Source organism: Pezoporus wallicus, unplaced genomic scaffold (assembly GCF_028554395.1).
Source record: "Pezoporus wallicus isolate ANWC-B61680 ecotype Strahan unplaced genomic scaffold, APGP_CSIRO_Pwel_v1 contig_3817, whole genome shotgun sequence".
Taxonomy (NCBI): domain Eukaryota; kingdom Metazoa; phylum Chordata; class Aves; order Psittaciformes; family Psittacidae; genus Pezoporus; species Pezoporus wallicus.
In genome coordinates this window covers 6659039-6681875 of record NW_026635157.1, presented here as the reverse complement: position 1 = coordinate 6681875, position 22837 = coordinate 6659039, and the positions used below count along the sequence as shown (strand labels likewise).

The following is a 22837-nucleotide window of genomic DNA, read 5'->3' as shown; positions in this document are numbered from 1 at the left end:
CAAAACACCTGGAATGTTATTATCCAAGACATCGAACCAATCTAAGGAATATGTACAAATGAGAGAGATAAGAGTGGTACTGAACATAGAAAAGAACGGTAACTGATTATCTTTCACACTAACATCGTCCCTAAATAGATTAATCCCTCTCACTGTGTGGCAGTTTGCTTTCCCTTCACTTCTCCCTTCCCAGTGTCCTATTAGGAAGATAAGATTTGAGCACTGCTTTGCTCCAGCTGTTCTAGGATGTTCAAGGTCTCAGCAAGAAGCCTGTTATGAACAGAGTTTGTGTGAGCTCAGTAAAAGAACCAGCCAATGCACTCTACAAGATCACCAGTCTACAAAATCAGATCTGTAGGGCAGCAAAGATAACTTTGCTTTGCACTTGGAGAAACTCATGCCACAGTCAAGGGGTACATTCTGCCCATTTTTAGGGGTGAAGCAGTTTTCAATATTAGTAGCCATATGGTAATTTTAAAAGTAATTCCTTATCAAAGTGGCAGATTTCACCTCCATGATGGGTGTTTCACTTAAAAAAAAACAAAACACCAATGAAACTAAAAGCTTTTTGCATCAGAAAAACAGGTTGGAACAGCTTATGCAAACACTTCTATCAGACAAAGTTATAAGCCAAAAAAGCCATTTGTTTTCATTGCAAGGTCTGTGCTTGCACGTCAGTAATGGCAGAAAACGCTGTATGATAGCTTTTATTGATAAGGCAATACTAGCACATAGCAAAATCAAGGACAGGCAGGTTCAGGGCATGCAGAAGACATCACTGGGGCTTCTAACAGATGGTCAAAAGCTACAAGCAAACCCAGGAGAAGCTGCCTTTTCGCTGCTCCTGGCAGCAAGGCACCCCACGGAATCTCAGAAGCAGGAGAGGAAGTAAAACCTGGGGGAAAACCAACTTCCACCTCCTCCCACCCCCAGGCAAAACAAATGAGAGCAGAAAAACATTGAAGAGGAATTGTGTAGCAGCTACAGCACTAGCAGAGATCTCTACAACCCCCAGATTCCTCTGTTTCAGGAGTGTTTCCTTCAGGACCTCCCTCTCTACCACCAGACCAGAGTTACAGTCCTCAACCCCTTTTCTTTATTGCCCTCTCCCTTCAGAGAGCAGAATACTACCCAAAATAGGGCTGTCAATACTAGATCACTGGGTCCCCTGTTCTCTGCATCACTGCTGTATCCAGGTGTGGAAAGAAACACCACAGCTATTTATTACAGATGGATTTTTACTATTATGGGTTTGCAGTCTGAGTGATCTGTTTTCTCTTGAAGCTTAGTGCTATACAAAAGACATGCCCAGACACTGTGCTCCAACCACTGTTTATCATTTCTGATTTTATTTTCTTCCATTTACCATGAGGAGTTCCTGCTGTTTATAAATAACTGACCATTTATTTATTCTATTATACTTCAACTCTACATCCTTTAGGCCACTGCCCAACATTAAACTTACTAAAAAATAAAAATGAAAGCAAATTACAGGCAAAAAGTAAAAGAACAGAAAAGTAACATCTCTTCAGGTCATAATAAAAAAACATTTCAGCAATGAAATTATTACTAACGCCATCCTGCAGAGTTTGGAACCACACTTTGAAATGTCGGAGCTTTTCTTCGAGGAAATAATCCATTTCTTTACTAGGGAGGCTGCAGATGGGAGAAATGCTGTCTCCAGGAAAGGGCTCAACCCTGTGAAAGCCCCAGCAATTCTTTCAAAACAAGCTTCTTGGAGGATACCAGTATTTTTTTCAGGCCTACACTGTTTTTAAAAGGCTTTAAAACCATTCCTGTAGAATTATAATGTGAATGCTTATTTTATTATGAGTGTGTGTATATACACTGTTTATACACATATACAGTGTGGGTACACATACGTATATGTACTTACACATAAGGAGTTTTCCACCTCAAATCACTCAAATTCATAAAAACCTTCATTAACTTAAGCAAACTGGGAAAGAAATACCCTTGGAGAAGGAAAAGCTTCCTCCAGGCCATGCTTCCCCCTAGTTAGGTTTAAAGACAGCTCAGATAAAGGGTTTGTAAGGAATGTAGCACAGGGGTACTAGCTCAGTGTCACTGGGAGCATGTGTGCATGCACTTAAAGGAGTAATCAGGGGCTGAGGCAAAGGAATATTGCTTTCCCTGTACAAAGAGCTTTTCTCTGTCTCTATCTGGTCACCAACAGAGACACCTCAAGCCTGATTTTCCATTTTGTGTGGGGTGAAGATGAGCTCCAGTGACCTTCAGATACTCTGCTTGGTTGATACTGTCAGCATCAATATCTGTCATATTCAAACTACACTGCAAGTGCCAGGCCTCAGCTGTCACGTAGCAGTACCAGGGGCTACTCCAATATGTCAAGTGGCAGCAATACCGGCTGCAAAGCCACCGTTCCTTTTAAATGAAATCACCCAAACCAAGCAGGACACTTTTTCAGTTAGAGTATATGAACACATAGAAAACCTGAAGAACTGAAGCATCTACTATGAGGGAATCCTAATTATAAAAAAAAAAAATAAATGAAATGTGAATGACAATCACATATTTTGCATAGTTAGAAGTTGAGAAAACTGGGGACAGATGGAGGAAGATGGCCAGAAATGAATCAGCCCAGTGAGCATGTAACACATGAAGAGCAATTGAAAACCCAATTGTGCAGTTGAGCTCAAAGCACTGTGTCAGTTAAGAATGATTTGCTGCCACAGGATAGTGGAGTGTACTTCTACAAAATAATTCAGTAAAAGAGTTGCGGGCAGTTTTGAGAGTACAAATAAATGTTCCCTGTCATGTTTCACCTGTAAGTGAAATTGAGCAGTTCTGCTAGAGCCCATGCCTCAGGGCTCTCAGGGGTTCCCATCTCTGAACTGGAGTGGCCCAACTGCTTTAGGCCCTCTTAACACCACACAAAGTTTTACATTAAGCCTCCTCAAGTCCCTCAAGACAATACAGTTAATACATTTGTTTGCACTTAAGATACTTAACAGTCTCTTGCAGATACTGTAGAGCCAAATGACAGTTTGGCTCAGTACAGGGGCAAAAATGTACTTTTTTTCCCCATGAATAAGTAAAATAGATGTTTTTTCACCCAAAGATTAACAACTGTATCAAGGCAAAGTTCATAAGCCAAACGACAGGACCTGGGGAAAAACAGCATGAGTTTTTGGCATACAAATATTTTCAAAGATGGACTAAAGACATGATATACTACATGCCTGGGAGCAAGTACTCTCTCTCTAGCTCACATTAATCATTTAAGAAAAATACATTACTCCAAATTAGTAAGTTTTTCCTTGGCTAATTAAAAACCAGTGAAGCAGCCAATTAAATAAAACACAGTGTTCATTGGGGGAAGGGTTTCAAAGGAGGCAAATGTTAATAGACAAAAGGGAATTAAAAATTTCAGGGAACCAAGTAAATAGAGAACACCAGACTGCAGACAAAAAGGAGCAATGAGGAATAACAAAGGAAACAAACCTGGCATGGCATTCCTCTGTTGAGCAGCTGATTTTTCAAATTATTATGTTTTTCAAGCAGAAAACAGAAGCAGGCAATGAGTGAAGGCTACGAGCAGAATAAGACTGCATATATGCTAAATGCTACAAGTAACATCAAGCTGCAGATATGGCAGCTGGATGGTCCCACTCTTGGGCAAGGTACCTTGTTGCTCCAGGGAACCAAGTTACAGCAGGCGCTAATGCAAGACTGAGAGATGCAGTCTAACAGACTAGACTGTTGAGCGAGACAAAAAGAAACAAAGAGAATGAGTGATAAAAAGGGAAAGAAAAAAGAATGAGAAGAAAACACACAAAACACAAACACATTTAATATACACAGTTTATGCATTTCAGAACACAAGGTGAACCAGAGTTTGAAAGCAACATCTCAGTGCATCTTTGACATGGAAAACAAAGCAATACTGAAAGGCAGGAAATAGCTTCCAAGTCACATCACCATCAGTGGTATGTAAAAAGCCAGGAAAGGAGGACACTGGTCACAGCAGTCACATGTAAAATCTAGATAAACCAATTTAATCTCCAACAAACTCAATTAGGATCAGAACTGCAGTGGAGATTGGCCTGAGCTCCATTAATGTAACTTGTAAGAATCAACGTTAAAAGCGTAGTTCCAAGAACTTCCTTTTATATCAACTACTACTCAGAGGCTTCAGCTTTCCATGCTTCCCAATTTTGTTTCCTCATTTTTGAGTGGGATTAACTTGCCTGCTTCTCCTCAGTGGTTCTCCTTTGGAACAGCAAATGTTCTGCTTACCTCAGACATTTTCTAAGACTCACACTAAATCACATGCTGCTCTGTGGTATGAATATTACCCTCTGCTGACAAGACACCCACCTACACAAAATCTGAGAATGTTTGTGGATTGAAGTCTCCTATCACATCACCTGATCATGGTTTTATATTGTCTCCAGACAAGTGGAGTATCTGCCTACATTAAAAGAAAAAACAGATTAAAAAGAGTAGGAAAAGATGGTGTCCTTTCTGAAATCACCATGCAGCAAAACATTGTTTCTTCTGCAAGTTGGCAATTATGTCAACTTAGAAGTAAATTTCTGAACAGTAAATAGCTATTCATCCACCCATCATTATTCTGCTTGTCTTGAATTTCAACTATTAAGTGCTGCATGTTCAGAATTTAAATGTTGGCTTTTTTGCCTTGAATAAACAACAAAGCTACAAAGCTTTCGTCTAGTGGCAAAGAGTTCACATTCTAAATCATGGGATTTTGGTGACCCCAGTTCCACACTGTTACTGAAGAACTCCTCTGACAGCTGAAATACTCACTAAAAGAATAAGACTTATTAGAATTACTTGGCAATTTACCAGTGGGATTATAATTCAAGCTCAGAGATCCCTTGTGGTAAGCATTCATTTCAAAAAAAAAAAAGAGTAAAATTTTAGGCCATTACAATAAAAGCCAGTTAAACAAAGATATTGGTCAATGGACTCCACAAAACACTTGAGTTATACAATATGAAGGCAGAATCACGCTACAGTTTAGAAGGAATTAACGTCATTTTGAGCTGCAAATAAGAGCAGCAGGGTTAAGATTAAAGTTCCGAGATAACCAATAACATCCCAGACTGTCAGTTCGGCAACTATCTTTCTCCACAGCTGTGAATTATCCTTTCAGCTAAAAATATTTAGAGGAAACTATTGCAATTTGAAATGGAATTTCTATTCTATTCTTCAATTATATTAGTTGCACCTTTATTTTTTTCAGAATGCACAAAAGTTGTTACTAACGTGTTATTTTAACATTCCAATAAACCCTTAACCAAGATAAGGATCATATAATCACAGAATCATAGAATAGTTAGGGTTGGAAAGGACCCAAAGATCATCAAATTCCAACCCCCCTGCCACGGACAGGGACACCTCACACTAAACCATATCACCCAAGGCCTCGTCCAACCTGGTTTTGAACACCGCCAAGGATGGAGCATTCACAACCTCCCTGGGCAACCTATTCCAGTGCCTCACCACCCTAACAGGAAAGAATTTCCTCCTTACAGCCAATCTAAACTTCCCCTGTTTAAGTTTTAACCCGTTACCCCTTGTCCTACCACTACAGTCCCTAATGAAGAGTCCCTCCCCAGCATCCCTATAGGCCCCCTTCAGATACTGGAAGGCTGCTATGAGGTCTCCACGCAGCCTTCTCTTCTCCAGGCTGAACAGCCCCAACTTCCTCAGCCTGTCTTCATATGGGAGGTGCTCCAGGCCCCTGATCATCCTCATGGCCCTCCTCTGGACTTGTTCCAACAGTTCCATGTCCTTTTTATGTTGAGGACACCAGAACTGCACACAATACTCCAGGTGAGGTCTCATGAGAGCAGAGTAAAGGGGCAGGATCACCTCCTTCGACCTGCTGGTCATGCTCCTTTTGATGCAGCCCAGGATACGGTTGGCTTTCTGGGCTGCAAGCACACACTGAAGCCGGCTCATGTTCATTTTCTCATCAACCAACACCCCCAAATCTTTCTCTGCAGGGCTGCTCTGAATCTCTTCTTTGCCCAACCTGACAGCTCTTAGTCTGTTGAAGCTTCACCCATGTATATATGCTCTTACTCAAACTGTTGAATAAAAATGTATTTATATATTTTTAAATGTTGTATTAGTTTTACATGCTACATCGATGTATGCACATATTAATAGCCACAACCAATATGTCAAAACTTTCTCCAGTGGAAATTTCACTGATGTAAGCAAGGTTTTGCAAATTGTCATAATGCATTCCACAGTATGAATGTGCTTTACATTCTCTTGTCACTGCCAGTACATACCACACACAGCTGAACAAGATGCTCTAACATTCCCTGCCAATACATAGATATAATGCACTCACCACGTGGATGACAGACTGTACATATTCCACACCTTTTATTATGTGACTTAAAACCATGGAGGATAGAACTGAAAACACCGTAAAGTGAGTTCTCAGGATCTGCACGCTTTGTATGCAGGCAGTTATTTGGTTCATGATATAGACACACATATGGTTTATTAATGATTTAAAGAAATTCAACTGTGTTACAATCAAGGATAACCTCCCACTCTCTAAGCAACAGTAGTCTGTGGCAAAGCATTCTAGAATATCTATCTTGAAAATCCCAGGAGCTCAGGCATTTCAGCTTTGGACAGACAGGCTCCAGTTCATCTTGCTGTCACCCCAGCAGTAATCTCCTAGCCCACAATACCAAAGTCAGCTTCTCTTTCAGAGTCACAGGCACAAGAGGGTAAGGACAAGGGAGCAAAATTTCTTTTCTTCTTTCTTCATTAATGCATTTTACTAGTTCTGCAGTTACATAAGGACCTATGTATATAACAATGTGTCTTCACAACTTCTTCGGGACTTGTGCTCAGCTGTCCTTTCTCTATTTTTTTATTTCTAGATTCTAGGCTAACCATACTTGAAGTTAAGATGTGTGTATACAAACATGAAAACCATGAGGAAAACTGAAAGAAAGCTTATAAACCCAACTTAGTGGGCAATTTTTCATTCTTCTGGATGTCTTTACATGAACAGTTACAATGCATTAGGACAAAGCCTCTACCTAATGAAACTGCATTAGAGCCTGTATTAGCAATTCTAAGTGCGCACATGTCCCTTGTTACAATGTGAGTATGCTGACGGCTGGTTAATAGCTCCTCCTGCTACCTGAATGCAAACACTTAACAGATTCAAAACAGCTGTCCTTTCTGGGGTCTTCCCTCCAGAACATTATCAACTCCTTCTGGCTTTCACTCCCTGAACATGACAACAGGAACTTTATATAAATGCATGGCTAGAAATGTGATCTTTAAAAGACTATGTAAGTCAGATAACCTAGTATCACTGTAATTCAAGGGAGTAAGCATCTTCATGATCTTCTAAAATCCTACCTTATTTGAACAGTGTTATGGCACACAATTAAACTGCACTGGGCATCTTATACTTTCCAGCATTTTGCCCCCACCATTACCTTTTGTTCAATTTCTTCATAATCATCCTGGTAACTTCCACAGATTGCACTGGAGGATGAGGAGAAAGTGGGGCCCTGAGAGTAATACTGTGAGCTCCGGTAGCCATCCCGCCGCAACTTATCACACTCTGCAGAAAGATAAAGAGGACACTTATTCATTACAAGAGTCATTATTGTTTACTCTTGGTGTACAATGGCACATACAAAAGTACAGGATATTATTCTAAAAAATTCTGAAAACGTTTGCCATGCATTAGCATTGTCTGTCCCAAGTAACAGAACCCAAAGGTGCATTACTCCTATTTGTATCCATATTCCCCCTCCCTCACCTGTATTATATACAGAAGCCCACACATAACATATATACCCATGGCTTTTTTTAATCCAGGAGATGGCAAGAGCTTTGGAAAGAATGGGGAAATGGATTTATGTACTTATTTGAGGCCTGGCTCAGTGTCTTGACAGATGGCAGCATCTTGCAGGATGAGAGACGGAAGCATATGAGTAACACCAGGGGTCTCATTTGCCAGGCCAGTAGACATCCATTATGCGCCTTACACTTTAAACGATGATGCTGCTCACTACTAGAGCACCATCTGCTAAGTAACTCTGGCACTGACCACTTGTCTTCCTGCCCATGGAAGAGACCATTTATTGGGATTTTGGAGAGATGAATGCGTATCACGGGGATATCAAAATCTCATGTTTCTGCAGAGCACACGTAGTTTAGTACTGAAGAGTTTTCAAAGTTCAGAAAGATTATGAAGCAAACATGCATCCCCACTCAAAACAGTCAAAATCCCAGTCAGCGTGTCATCCCCCTCACCCAAGTTTTCCATAATCATCTTCCCGCCTCTTAATTGATATTCAGTGTGATTGTGCTAAAGAATAACAGACGCCAGAGCATAAGGAAAAATTAAATGTTCAAGATGCAGCAACCAAAATCATCAGGCCAGTCAAACTGTTAGCTTTACAATTCCAGAGACAGAGATCTGAATCTCTTGAAAGACAAGGAAAGCAAACAGAAAATTAAGTATTTGGTACATTTCTAAGGAACTGAAATATCTGCACAAACATGGGCATTATCAAGTCACAAAGCGCTTTTATCGTCACATGCTGAAGATGGACTTTCTGTGATAGTAAATTTTTTGAATACCCCTTAAAATGGAAAACATGCAATGTTTATATTGAGGGCAAGGTTTTAGAGAGGCTTTTGCCTGGCAAATGACTACGTGGGGTTACAATTTGCAACTCCAGCATATATTTCATCTGCTATGCTCAGGAAGATCTCAGATTGAGGCCTGGAGGACTTGGTGCCAATGGGTTAACTGACCTAGAGAAATCACAGCTCTACAACGATTTAATCAGTGCAGATTCCCCTGTATCTGCACATGCACACCGACACAGCAAGCTTACAGTTTGACAACTAGCCATTTTCACCAGAGCCAGATGTATGTCCTGGCCTATTACAAGTTTCCCTATGGGGTCAAAAAGGACAGTATGGCATAAACCTGTCACTTCTCTGTCAATTCAAGGACCAAGGTCAGTGGTGGTGGGGTTTGAGATCAAGACCAATTGGTACATCTCAGGATTTGTGACCCTGTTTACCTGTTTCACACATGTGAGCATGCCAACACTGCATGCATCTGGCAGACGGCTGCTGTACTTCAGGTGGGGCATGAAAAATGACTGCCAACAACTGCAGTAAAACAAATTCCTCCACCGCCCTTCCAAATCTGGCACTGTATCCAGCCAGATCCAACACACAACAATCACAAATGTGAGTGCCCTGATGGCTGTCTGTTGGTTTGAGCTACAAATCACCAGGCATAAGTGAGCTGTGCAGAACAAGACAGCCCAAAGGCTTGCTTCAACTTGTACTGTGGGTTAACGTGATAAGTTGTCAACTTAGACACTGCAAGTTTTACCTTCAGACCAGCCACTAATCACCACAAACAAACATGAATACAACCTAAGTTAAGAATGCAACTCTTGTGACTTTTCAACATTGGGCATCATGGCATTTCCCAAGGGTGAAGGGCTCCTTCTGGGGCATGACAGATGCACGCTCTGATATTAATTGCTTGATCTTATTTATTCTGCTAACAAAGGAGATGAAGATGATGAACAGTGCAGTTCATGAAGCCCAGAAGAGCTCCAGAAACTTAAGGAAGTCAACACTGAAGGTCTCAAGTCCACCAAAAGTTCAAATGGACCAGCAATAAAAAACTGGCTGTTTGTCAAGCTCACAACCTCTATTTGTCAAAAACGCAAGATCCATGCAACATCAGAGGCTATTACAGCAATATTGCTGAGGAAACCAAAAGAATAGCTACAAAACCCCAGAGGAACACCACCAACAAAAAGGTGATTTTCCCCAAGAACAGCCTTTTCTAGGTACTGTCATGGTACATTTTGCAGCATAGCAGGAAACACACACTGGGGATGTGACCAAAGGCCAACAAACCTCAGTAGAGGTTTTAGGCAGGTATCTTTTACTTCACCTTGCAAGAGCCCAAAAGCACAACACAAGCTCAGTCACTGCATCTAACTGAAGCTCCTGTCACTGCCAGACCAAGTGTGTCAACTTCTGTTTAAACACTGTTTTAGCCGGAGGTAGCCCCCCATCTCATCACTATTATTGAACGTGCATATGGTCTTCTGTAAGCAATCAGGTTTGTATTTTTCAGATAAAATACCAATAAAGAAGCTAGAAATACTTACTGTAGAATCCAGACATGTTTCCTTTTCCCCAGAGAAGCAAAACTTTGTCCTATTTCCATAACCCCAAAAAGAGAGAAACACTATATACTCAGTTGAATTTAAAAGTTCTTGCAGTTATGCCTGTTTCAGAGAGGTCTGTACGGAAGCTAACTAGGTAACAGAAGAATACAGTTATTAAAAATCCTGAGTTTTAAGAGTGTGACAATACATTAGTGCTAGCTGAGGCAGGACAGATACAATCTTGGCTAGACCCAGTGGCAGAGCTGCCATTACCCACAGTATCCAATATACATAACTATACACAGCTTCTGGGTATACACATATTTCTGCCAAAGAACTGCCATGTTGAACCCCAGGAGACTGCACCAGGCAGGACACAAACACCCACTCCTCATGATGGGCTCACCAGTTCAAATCTGCAGCACATACTGCAGTCAAGCTCAAAGTCATAATCTTGTATGATTTGAAATGTGCAACAATATTATTGTGCCCCAGATGAACCAGTTTTGTTTACACTAACACTATTTGCCCAAGAGGACCAAGAAAGAGCCACTGCCTTGGCAGCTGTGATCAGTGGCTGCACTGGATATTTCCACAGCATGAAGGCTGCAAACACCTCCCTTTCCTCCTTCCACCACTCTGGGGCTGAGGGCGCAAGGGTGCTGCCCATCATCTGCTGCTGCCTGCAACTGCTTTTCTAGATAGGTAAAATTATAGCTTAATTCTTATCCTTCTCCTTCTCTTCTAGTGATACCTTAAATTTCAAAACCTTCTCTGTATTATAAACACTGCTTAAAAATTACTGTAGCCAGCTATATTATAATTTATCCCCACATGTGGTACAATTTACACCATTCCTAGAGAAGAAAATTTTGCATGAAGTTGAGTTTTGCTCTTCACACTTTGAGTGTGAAGAAAATGCATGGGAAAAGTGGTCAAGAACATTTTAAAAGCCCCCTCATCATTTCCAGTTATTAAAACAGGGTAGATATGATGTTCAGGAGATGCACGATAAAAGAAAACATGTTAAAGCTGTCAGTGCCCAATATCATTATATCTGAGTCACTGTCATATATCCAACCACTTGTACATCTGCTCGGGACTGCACTACCGCAGGGTTTGTTAAATCCTGGCATCAGACAGAAGTGTGCTGGGGATGTGCTTCTCACCAACAGAAGGTGAGCGCACCACCCTTCTCTGCTCTCTTCCCATCTGCTAAATAACCGAGGGAATGGACAGCTACAGCAGCACCATGCTGAGAGCAACGTTCTCAGCTGAGCCAAGGGTGATTCTGCACCATAGTTTTGAGCCACAGGAACTGAATTCTGTGCTGTTTTGAGTAACCTGACCTCTCCATGTTAAAACCTTATGGCCTCCGTGACAGGCAGCCAGGCAAAGTGTATGAAAATACCTCTGAGGCCTCTCAGCCCCAATCTCCTCTCCCATTTTATACAAGGAACCTGCATGTAATTGCACCTGACCCTGAGCTGGTAACACAGAGTAGCAAGTCTTGGTCTTGCATGCAGAGGTGATTTACTGTTTTTCCAGCAACTTGAAATCGTATTCTTACATGACCATTTGAGCTATAAATCACTGGAGTGAGCAGAAGGCACAGGACTGATACCTCAATAACTCATCTGACATAGGAAACCAGGATTAATGTTTACCTTGTCTTCTTAGTCAGACTTACACACCACACTGCTGTGCAGAAGAAGGACAGCTGAGTTTGCTGAGGGGGAACTCTGTGTGTTGACTGTTTTCTTTAACCAGCTTTGGTAACATTTCATACCTGCTGAGCTTCCTACCACCAAAACCAGTCACAGTTTCTTGAAGTTTATATAAAGTAAAATGCATTGCCCTGACAGCAGCAGAACTGGTAAGAGGGAGACAGATGTATGGTCATTTTCAGAAGTTTTCCATATTTATTATTTTAATTGTAAATGAACTGTGCAAGACTAGGTATCATTTCTCACAAGCTACTTCATAAAACTATTCCTTTTCCTGCCCCATATTGACCTGGCTGCAGGAAGGAAGGCTCCAGGTGCTGGTTTTCAGGACTGGACCCCATCTTTGCCTGGGATATCTCCCCACAGTGCAGCCCCAGCAGCAGTGCAGAGGCACAGATTTCTGCCACCACCCTGGACCAGTCAGTCCTCCACACCTCAGGCCTGAGCATGCAGCCATCACTCACTTAATTAGCCCTAATGAGATTACTCCTGTAAGTAAACAGTGCTCATGTGACTGGTGCAGGATCAGCTCTGTAGCTGCCTGCATCCACATGTACACACTCAAACATGCTCATGAGCATGTATTAAAGAGTTTAATTTATAAAAAAAAACACCACAATTTTTCTGCGTTTCTAAATGTTTATTAGTAATCAGTGAAGACACTGGTTAAAGAATTAAATTACCATGATATTCACAAGTATACCAAAATATAGAAACTTGGCATCCAGGTTATTCAGATATCTAAATAGCTCCAACTTTGCTTGGCATAACTAGCCATCCCACTGGATGGATCAAGCAACGGAAGACAGAAAGATAATGTCCCAGAAACATCTGAATTTGCCTTGTATCCAAGAGCAGTACCTGGAACTTGAAACCAATCACTCACTAAATGTTAGTTGGACCAGGGGCACCTTCCCAGAAGAGCAGATATGCCGCCTGCCTTGCAGAGCTGCCCAAAGCCACCAAAACAGAAATTCCTGGGTGCAGAAGGAGGAAGGGGAAAGACCAGCACACACTTGGCTTTCCTTTGCACCATCCCCTGTTGTCTCCTTGTCCAACAAGGAGGGACAAGCGATGAGCTGACAGCTGCGTCTGCATGCCTAAAAAATTATCTCAGCTAAAGTCAGGGTGACTTCTTACTAGAGCCTTTCATGTTGTAACTTGTATTCCGTAGAGTGGGATTTTTTCTTACCTTTTTTTTTTTTTTTTTGATATTAGAGAAAGGCTATTAACTGCAAGAGTCAGCTAAACTGTCAACTAGAGAAATAAATCTGCTGACTAGTATCTTAAAACACATTTATCCATTCAGTGCACGTATCACCAGAAAACCACTGCACTCCCTGAGGTCAGAAATCTTCAAACACCGTAGCCAGCCCCTTCTTCTGTAAATACCCACAAACCATACTCCTCCGTATGTCACAACTACAAAAGCTATCTTACAAACAGCTTTTCACAATTTCACCTAAACCCAGGCAGGCTGTAGTACAATATACATCTTGTCTTGTAAAAGTAAACTTTTTTAAATGACCCATCGCTTTATAGGTCACAATGCACTTTTAATAACCGAAGTATGTACTGTATCGTTACTTTTTGTTTTAAAAGAACCTTCTGTTTCAAACCTGATAAATAACTGCATATAATTTTAATTTACTTCATGTGTATTTTGGGTTTGTTCTTCCAGTTGAACCAACTAAGACCTTGTGGGTTTGTGACAGACAGGCATGGATGTCAGAAGACCCGGCTTCCCAACCTGGCATTGCTGCATCTGAGAAAATCACTTTGGGTTAGATCCAATCAAGAATTTAAATCTACAGACAGACATGGCACAACCTGAATTTCATGTATGTGCCTCCTAAGCACTTCAGGATAAAGCCCAGTAAAGAAAAACCTGAGGTGCCTTGACTCTCATCCTCACCATACCAGTAAGGACCAGCGCTGGGTCCAATGCTGCAAGCATCCTTTCTCATGAGGGGCAGGAGAATATAACAGGGATTTCAAAATCTTTACACCTCAGGATGATGTGCTTTTCATCCAAAAGCTGCTTAAAATAAAGTGCTGCAAGTTAAAGTATTTTTCTTGCAGACACAAATTTAAATTCTTTAAGTATGAGGTGAGCACAGGCTAAATCTCCAACTTCCTGACACTGTGCTATGAACACCAAGCAAAAAAGGTGCCACCTGAAATGCAGTAGTCAGTTATGCTTTGCTTGGGACCGGTCATAATGTTGCATAAAAAGACATGCTCTTAATATACCTACCAAACTGGGACCTCTTCAGAGGGCGCAGCTGCCCCTCTGCCTGCTTGCAGTGCTGTAGTAAGATGTGGATGAGATCAGGGTAACTCTGGACTATGCAGTTAATCAGAGAATTCCAGGGAGGCAACTTTTCAAGATAAAGAGCTTGTTGAGAATGATTATGCCTGGGACCGTAATTAAAGCAGATACCCTAGTTCAAAGGTTTCTTTGGCTGGTAAAGCTAAGTAAAACTGATGCCTTTCGCTCTGTGCCCCCTTATGAGTCCCTCATTTGTAGACTGGGGATAAGAATGCACAGCTCTCTGTGTGTGGATGAAACAGGCTGTATAAAAGCACAGCTGTACAAAGCTAATCTTGGTTTTTGACAAATATCTCATGCAAAATATGACTTTAAAAAAAAAAGCTCAATTTAATTCCAATGCAGCATTTATTTTTGTCCCTGGATCTAAATGAGGCAGACAGCTTGCCTCTACCACTTTATATTCCTCCCAAAAATTCATTCAGCTAGGATCAAGTCCCATTTCCCTCAAATGTATAAATCCCCATATCATCTGCAGAACTTGACTATCACAGAGTGCTTCTATATCAAAGCTTTAAAACATGTTGTAAAGCCATAGCAATGATGCACTTGAATAACAACTGAACTGTAACCAATGCTGACTGCAAAGCAAGTTCATGAACTTCAGCTGTGATATATCCAGTGTGCTATTTTGTTCAGGCTCACAGTTTAATGGGTCAGGAATTCCAACAGATGTAGTACCGTGACAGCCCAGCTGAAAAAACTTCTGCTCAACAGCTCAATCTAAATGCTTTGGCTAATTCCAGCCTTTGCCAATCTAGCTACCTTTCCTAGTGTACCCCCAAGTGCAATTTGATATTGCTATTTCTGCTTTTATCAGTACATACAGAAAAGCATAAAACAAGCCTGGAGACAGTAAACACTGGTACCCAACAAACTTATTCCACAAGCAAGTACCATATGAAGTGGCAAGTTTTTAACCCACCGGCAAAACTTCAGTCATTTACTGCAAGACTTTCTTATCTGGTGAGTAAGAAGAAAGGTCTGACGGATTTTTTAAAGACTGTTACATGTGTTCCCGCTCTTGAATAAACAGCCAAGCCTAAGCCACACAGGTAGCTTTTAATGACACATGCTGTGAGGAGTTTCCCAGAAACAAAAATGTCTTGGGCTCCACAGGCTGAAGGTAACTCTAACAGAGGGCTGTTGGACTCGGTGATGGAGAAGTCTGTTGAATGGGTACTTCAAAGAAGCCTGTACTGAAAGTGATCAAATGTATTTATATTGGGTCTATTCCCTCCAACACACAAGGGATCACCTTCTCATTGGGAAGGGCACCCTGACATGGTACGTGGATGCCCAGCCAGGCTTGGAAGCCCACCCTTCTGGACTGGTTCTCCACATTGCTTCAGAGCTCAGCTGTACAGATACTTGTAGTAGTACAAGGATGAGGATGAAAGCACAACACTGAAGTAAAGCAAGTATGCAGGTAATTTTCAAGGCTCCAAATCAGATGCAAGTCTTTACGAAGGATTCAAACTAAAAGGAACTCTGCAACATGAACATACCTTTAACAGGGTTAAGCCACTGCAAACATGTTGATCATTCCTTTCTTTCTTTTCTTGAAGCTTTTAAAAACCAATTTCATTTAATCCCTCCCAAAATCTCCAAGGTAATCTGCATAATTTAGCCATAGAGAAAAACCTTTCTAATGACACTAAAATGCAACAGCCATGACAAATTATATTTGTTAACAAGCTGTCTCTAGGGAGTGCTCAAAATAATTATCACCATTTGCCTTGTGCTAATTTAGATTTCTGAAGTGTGTTATACAACTACATTTAGTGGTAACAAGATGTCTGAAGCTTTAACAGTTTATTTGCTTCCTTTTGCATGTTAGATGCTGGCATTAAAATAATTCTCCCCACTCTTTCTCTAGCACTTTTATAGATATTTGTTGTTTCTTAGACAACCAAACGCAGCTAATATAAAAATATAAAAGGAGGTTTTATTGGTTTTCCTCCAAGGACACAATGTTAAGGTAACTAAAATGCTGTAAAGAAGCATGTGTAACACCCCAATCTAACAGGAAAGAGGAGGAAAAGCAAAAAGGTAAATGAGTGAAAGCCTAATATTCTTTATGATGGAAGCTGCTTTACCTAGCACTGAAACAACTACACCACAGACATTAACAGTTCAAACTTCTTCTCTCCACTAAAGGCACAGGTCTGAAATGGGATGAGGTTCAGCAAGCTTCCAGCTCAGTCCTCCTAATGATTCAGACTTGTATCATAAAACATTAATTTTTCACACATTAATCTGGTTTAAGAAAAACAATAGTATCATTAGTAGTATTTTAAGACAAATTTTCCTCTTTCAGCACTTTCACTACGTTCACTTATCATGCATATCAGGCAAACAATCTAAATATAACCACCATGTATGTCTTTACACTCAGCACTGCACCATATAATTGAACTGAAAAATAAGGAACCCAAACGCTTCCACATTGCTCATTTTTTCAGCACAAGAGCAGCTTTCAAACATGTGCAGTGTAGACTCCCAGTCAAATTCTGTTAGTTTCACTTGAATATTTGCTCTTTAAAATTCTTTATTAGAAAGGGCAGTTGGAGTATGGAACTTGGCCAAAACCATCAACAGATGAACTGTGAATTATTGCAGGAACAGTAAAAAGGGCAGGATACATGGGCAGAAACTCTGGTACTAACTTGACTATTGAAACTAAAATAATGAGAAATATGTTGATTTCTATTTTTTGATTTATAGCTCTAAGGCCTTTCCGGAACATATGGTCTATTCCTGGCCTTTAATGGTCTTTTACTTCATTAAGGTTTCCAGTCGCAAGGAAGCTCACATCCTGACATGTCTCTGAATCTGAACCAGACCAATTGTTAATATGAAGTGGTTCCCCCTATTTTGCAGCTCTTTAATGAAACATAAGATTATTTTAAGTCCATAATCTTCTCAGCAAGATTATCGACTAGTAGGGCTGACCCTAATATTGCTCATCTGAACAGTGATCTGGCAGATGCACTGAGAAAACAAAGGCTAAATGCATACCTGTCTGGAGGGTCTTGCAGCAAGACATAATAGAGGCTTTATGAGTAACTACTTAAATCCGGTTTTATTTGACAATTCTAACCAGATGTCTTCTGGAAAACAAATCAAGTGCTTCAATCACTGCTGCTTAAATACATTCCTTGCATTTGGCCAACAAAGCTAAACAGAAGCTACAGTTAGCCAAATCCAGCTCTTCGAAAGATGAGATAATAAATGAATCATCAGAGACATTGGAACAAAGAGTCCTATATTATGTACATAGCTTGAATCAACACAATTACCCAGGCGGAGGGGGGAGGGCAGGCAAAGGCACAAATTACAGGCAGTTGTGCAGGAAGTCTCCACAGCTACAGTCTTAAAAGGAGCATTAAATCAGCATATGGACTGTTCCCACTATTTACAGTTATACTTTATCTTAGTACATATCTGACACCTTGTTATCCGCTGGAGAGTCAGCCTAGGCAATAACCTGCAGCGTGTGACAAGACCTTGCCCCTCATCTCCAATGTGAACTGCATAGTGAGAGCATCCACAAGACCCATCAGGAGCTGACTATCTCCTGCCAGCCCAATACCATTTCAGTCTTGCTGGTTTTGTCTTTTAACATTAACACAGTTCTTTCTTCCTTTTCTGCCTGTTGTCTCCCACCTCGTGGACAAGTGACAACATAGGGCAGTGGAGCTTGTCCTCCTCCATTATTTTATTATTTATGTCAAAAATGCTCTACATTGCTAAATGTGGGAACTGGAAGATTAACTGCCCCATGGAAATCTGGCTATGTATGCCCTGCTCTGTCTCCCACCACTGCAACTGACTTATATTCACATTTGAGGAAGAATATAGGATAGTTTGAAAAATACATAAGCAAAGTGAGTTCAGGCATGTGATAGGAAACTTTATTCTTTTCCTTCACCACAGTTGGCAAGATTATCGAAGGCCAGTGCATTCCAGATTACTTCCCTTTTAGGACACTGGACTTACACCTGTGAACACACTGCTAATGCTGCAGACCCATCCAGAAGGTAGATGGGCATAATTAAGACAAACTCCAAGCTGTGAAGCAAAGCAATGCTACACCAGTGCTGTGTCTCCTCCCCATTTTCATGCCTTATTGTCTGTCCTCTTAAAGATTATAGTACAGTTAGCTAAATGAGGATTTCTTACCAAACCTCATCACTACATACTACAGCTGTTGTATCTCTGCTCCCAGTTGAAGACCGCTGTACTTTAGGACTTCTTTAAACAATGGTCCTTTGAACACTACCATGCTGCAGAGCAGCATCTGTCAATGCACCATATGTCAATGATGTGGGCTGTTTTATGGTGCTACCCTCTTGACTCTGGTTGAACATTCATTCAAACTCTTGGTCTCATGGACTGAAAAAGCTGTAGGAAACACTGCAGCACGTGGCACTTGCCCCTTTAGCACTGATAATGGTCTGCCTTAAAAAAAAAATAATGCCACTTTGAACAACGTTAAACTCATGGCTCCGCTACCATCCAGACCAGACTTTCAGAGCTGGTCCAGCCACCCAGTAGACATTGGCAACATAAGACTAAAGTCAAGCAGTCCTTCAGCCTTGGAGCAGAGTGCACAGCACACGGGGCCAGGACTGATTTGACGATCCTAACCCCATGCAGAGCCTGAGCTCTTCCTTCTCATCCCTTTTCTTCATCTCCTATTTTCGTGACTCCCTAGGAGGAAACAGTGATATGGAAGACAGAGTCACACAAGATTCCTCAAGGGTCAATATTGTTTTGTTTCTATCTGAACATCTGTATGCAAGGAAACACCTTCCATAAGGTCACCATCAAAACATGAGGAAGAGGAAACAGGCTCTCAGGAAAGGCCAGCTAGAGCAGCTTGGTCCTGACAGTAAGGAAACAGGCACCTTGGATGGTGTGTGTATTGTCGCCCAACCTGCTTCACCAGGCACTCCAAGGTCCTGGCTCCTTCCAAAAAAAAAAAAAAAAAAAGAAGAAGGAGAGCCTGTTTTATCCAATGCAAATTAAACATTTTAAAAAATGGATCTATTGCCACCACCCAAGAACTACATCATTTTCTAAACCTTTAAATCATATTGCAATAGCATCACGACTGTGTGTCCTGGTTTTGGCTGGGATAAAGTCATTTTTCTTTCTAGTAGTTGGTACAGTGCCATGTTTTTTGATTTAGTCTGAGAACAATGCTGATAACACGCTAATGTTTTAGTTGTTGCTTACTCTAAATCAAGGACTTTTCAGTCTCATGCTCTGCCAACGAGGAGGGCCATGAGAAGCCAGCAGGAAGCAGAGACAGGACACCTGACCCAAACTAGCCAAAGGGGTATTCCATACCACAGCATGTCATGCCCAGTATATAAACTGGGGGAATCACACAGAAGGGCAGATCACTGCTCAGGGCTGGAGCTGGCATCAGTCAGCAACTGTATTGTGCATCACCGCCATTTCTTGGGTTTTACTGCCCTCCCTCTTTTTCCTATTATTATTATATTTTACTTGATTTCAATTATTGAACTGTTCTTATCTAAACATGTGGGTTTTACCTTTTTCAGATTCTCCTCCCTATCCTACCGGGGTGGGGAAGAGAGACAGCAAGCAGCTGTGTGGTACTTAGCTGCTGGTTAGGGTTAAACCACAACACTGTGAAGTGCAGCTGAATTTGCTCTTCTGCCCTAGCCACAGGATTAAGTGCCACTGACAGCTTTCATTTAAAATGTAGCAATGCAGCCTGGTTAAGCATATAAAGCCACTGATTTTAGTCAATGACAACTTTAGATTTTAATATGTTACGTAAAGCCACTTCAGTTACCAAGAACAGACACACTGCGCATCACAAACTTTCCAGCTTCAAGGTGCTTAATTTTCTAATACTGAACAATGCTGCTTTTTAAAACTTAAGATGGCAGCTGAGCACCTGCATGTCTGAAGAAGGATAAGTAGCTTTACCTCAGTCATGAACAAATGTAAATGCAAGATCCCAACATATATACTTGAAAGTAGCTTCATAAAAGAAAAGCACAGTATTTTCCCCTTGACTCCAAAAGGGTAAAAGGCTAGTTCAGAGGTACAAAAATCTAAAAAATTTCACCCACGGAACATCTACTATCACATGCTGCACATATCTGCAAAGTGTGATAAACAGAGTACACTGAGACATACTATACTAAGTAAAATGCTAAACTTCACAAAAAAAATCAATGGAAAAAGTCTCTTCTGCCTCTAAACACAAAACTGCTTCCTCTAAAGGCATGCAGAGATCACCAGGCAGAGTACTTGATTTCTCTCAAGACAGGTTAGTTATCATACATTTTAATATCTATCCCTAATTTTTTATCCTTAAACTAATTTAAGAATAAGCAGCAATAATAGCTTTTCTGCTCCTTAAGTGGTGCTTAGAAGTTTATTCTAGACAACAGACAGCTTCCTATCTATTTCACCGGGTATTTTTAGCTAGTCCCATGCTGCCAAACATTTGCTGTGAAAACTGTACCAGAATAAATAGGTTTGACCTTGCACTGTCTTAAAAGTTAGATGTTCCATCTGGTTAGTATGAGATGGGTGAAAACACCTTGATAAAAAGTGATACCTTGCTTGAGTTATTTTGAAAGCTGTTACGCATTTAGTATCTTTACAGGTAGTTTAAATGACCGCTTGTGCTCTATTTGTTACCTGTGTTATATATTTACTTTTCCATTCCCTGGAGCAGTAACAAATGCAGTAACAAATTAATAGTCTTCAATCAAGTTGCTATGTACCAACAATGTCAGATCTCATAATCCAAACAAGACAACTGGAGTCCAAGCAGACCGGAAAACTTTCAAATGTGTGTTTTAATAGTCTGAACTAGGTTCAGCCTTCGGGACCACACGGTCATGTTCATGGAAACCACCATAGGTTCTCTCTTTCTCTAAAGGTAGGTTTAAATATACACAAATGATTTCTAAGTAGTGCTTCTCTCATCGATTCTTAAAAACCTTCAATGATTTCCTAGCCCTCCAAATTTATTTTGGCGCTTCTGTATCTTTCCTGCAAGGAAATTTCCCCTATTATCAAACCTAAGAATCCTCAACTGCCATGCACGTCCAGTACTTCATCTCTGACTCACCATGAAGAAAAAAATATTTTGCTTTTGCTCCACTTCTTCCCTGTTCATGCCAACACTTCTGGGAGTAGAGGGAGATTCATCCTACTGTTCACAGCACACCTTGCCATCCAACATCCTTCATTCCCCACATCGGATCACACAGAGACGGTTCTACTGCCCCACGCTTCACCTCAACCAATGAATTTGAAACACCAAAAAAATGTCAAAATGCAAGCTTCATCATCAAGCCAGAAAACACAGAACTGAAGTTCCCATGATAGCCCAATGGTGCTTCTCATGACACCACTTTTCTTCAAAGTTTTCTATGCTATAATCACGTAGCACCAAATTGACATCTTACCCATTAAGAAGCTTTGGAAAACTGTCTTTTCTAAAGGAACATGCAGAAAAGCATACTGGCAGTTCTCACAATTACTTCACAATTTCAACAGCACTTTACACTCAGTGAAACTCAGCCCTGGCTACAAAACTTTTAACCCGAGCCTCCCAGTGTGAAGCACTGGTGTCTTCCTGATTTCACAGTGCTGTCTGAAGCCACAGCAGAGTAAAACTGATAGAACTTTAGTCAGTGCCTCTCTTACTACTAGAGGCCCTACAGGCAAGAATTAAATCACTGAAAATGGTATTAAACTCATCATGTGGCTACTAAAGGCCACAGCAAGGGGTTATTTTAAAACTGTTCTTGGGGAATAAACACAGCCCAGGGAAAGAGCTTGAGGTAAAACAAATAAATAGCACAGTTTTGTTGACTATGTTAGCAGTTTGAAGTCTCGTGAAGGCAGGTTTTCAGGTTACTACCCTGAAAGTATGAAACTGAAATTCACTTCATTACCAAGGAGGCCTTCATCACATGCATGAGCCCATTTGTTTTAAAAAAATGGCTAACCAGTAAGTTGGAGTAGCAGCTTTAGTTCTATAAAGAGCAGCAGCTCTAAAGAAAAATCCCAGCAGACCGAGATAACTTCAGATGTGCAAGCTCATGGAAGCAGCATATATTACTTAGTTTCACACAAATACATTAGATATAAATTTACTGAAACAGAAGATGAAACTGCAGTAGATAAATTTCTGATAAAACACAAGAATATCAGAGCAACATTTTTGCCTATGCAGGGTTTGATAATAGTTTCAAACAGAGAACAGAAAAATAGAAGAATGAGTAGTTTAAGTTTACAAAAACCTACCCACAAGCAGTATTCTTTTTAATCTAAAGCAGGCAAATATTTCTGTTTTGTAAAGAGCTGGTAAGTGTGCCTGCAAGGGAACAGTAAGCATTTCAAGGCTAAAAGCCTGCACAAATGTATTAATCCAATAATAAGTGTAGAGGACACACAGACTGTCTGCTGAGCCATGCATGAGCCACTAACCCTTGCTGTCAAAATTGCCCTATGAAACGATAATACAAAGCGCCTAGTAAGAGATGGTGAAAATCAAT

The 22837-nt window shown here is 40.8% G+C and overlaps 1 protein-coding gene across 9 annotated transcripts in view; it reads right to left on the bottom strand.

The window, feature by feature from the left end:
* Positions 1–22837, bottom strand: part of NHSL1 (NHS like 1) — a 177016-nt gene that overhangs the window by 24168 nt on the left and 130011 nt on the right. For all 9 annotated transcript variants that reach the window (XM_057407500.1, XM_057407435.1, XM_057407444.1 and 6 more), the window contains exon 3: positions 7491–7618. In XM_057407500.1, the coding sequence (XP_057263483.1) occupies positions 7491–7618 (128 nt within the window). The remainder of the gene's footprint in view (positions 1–7490; positions 7619–22837) is intronic.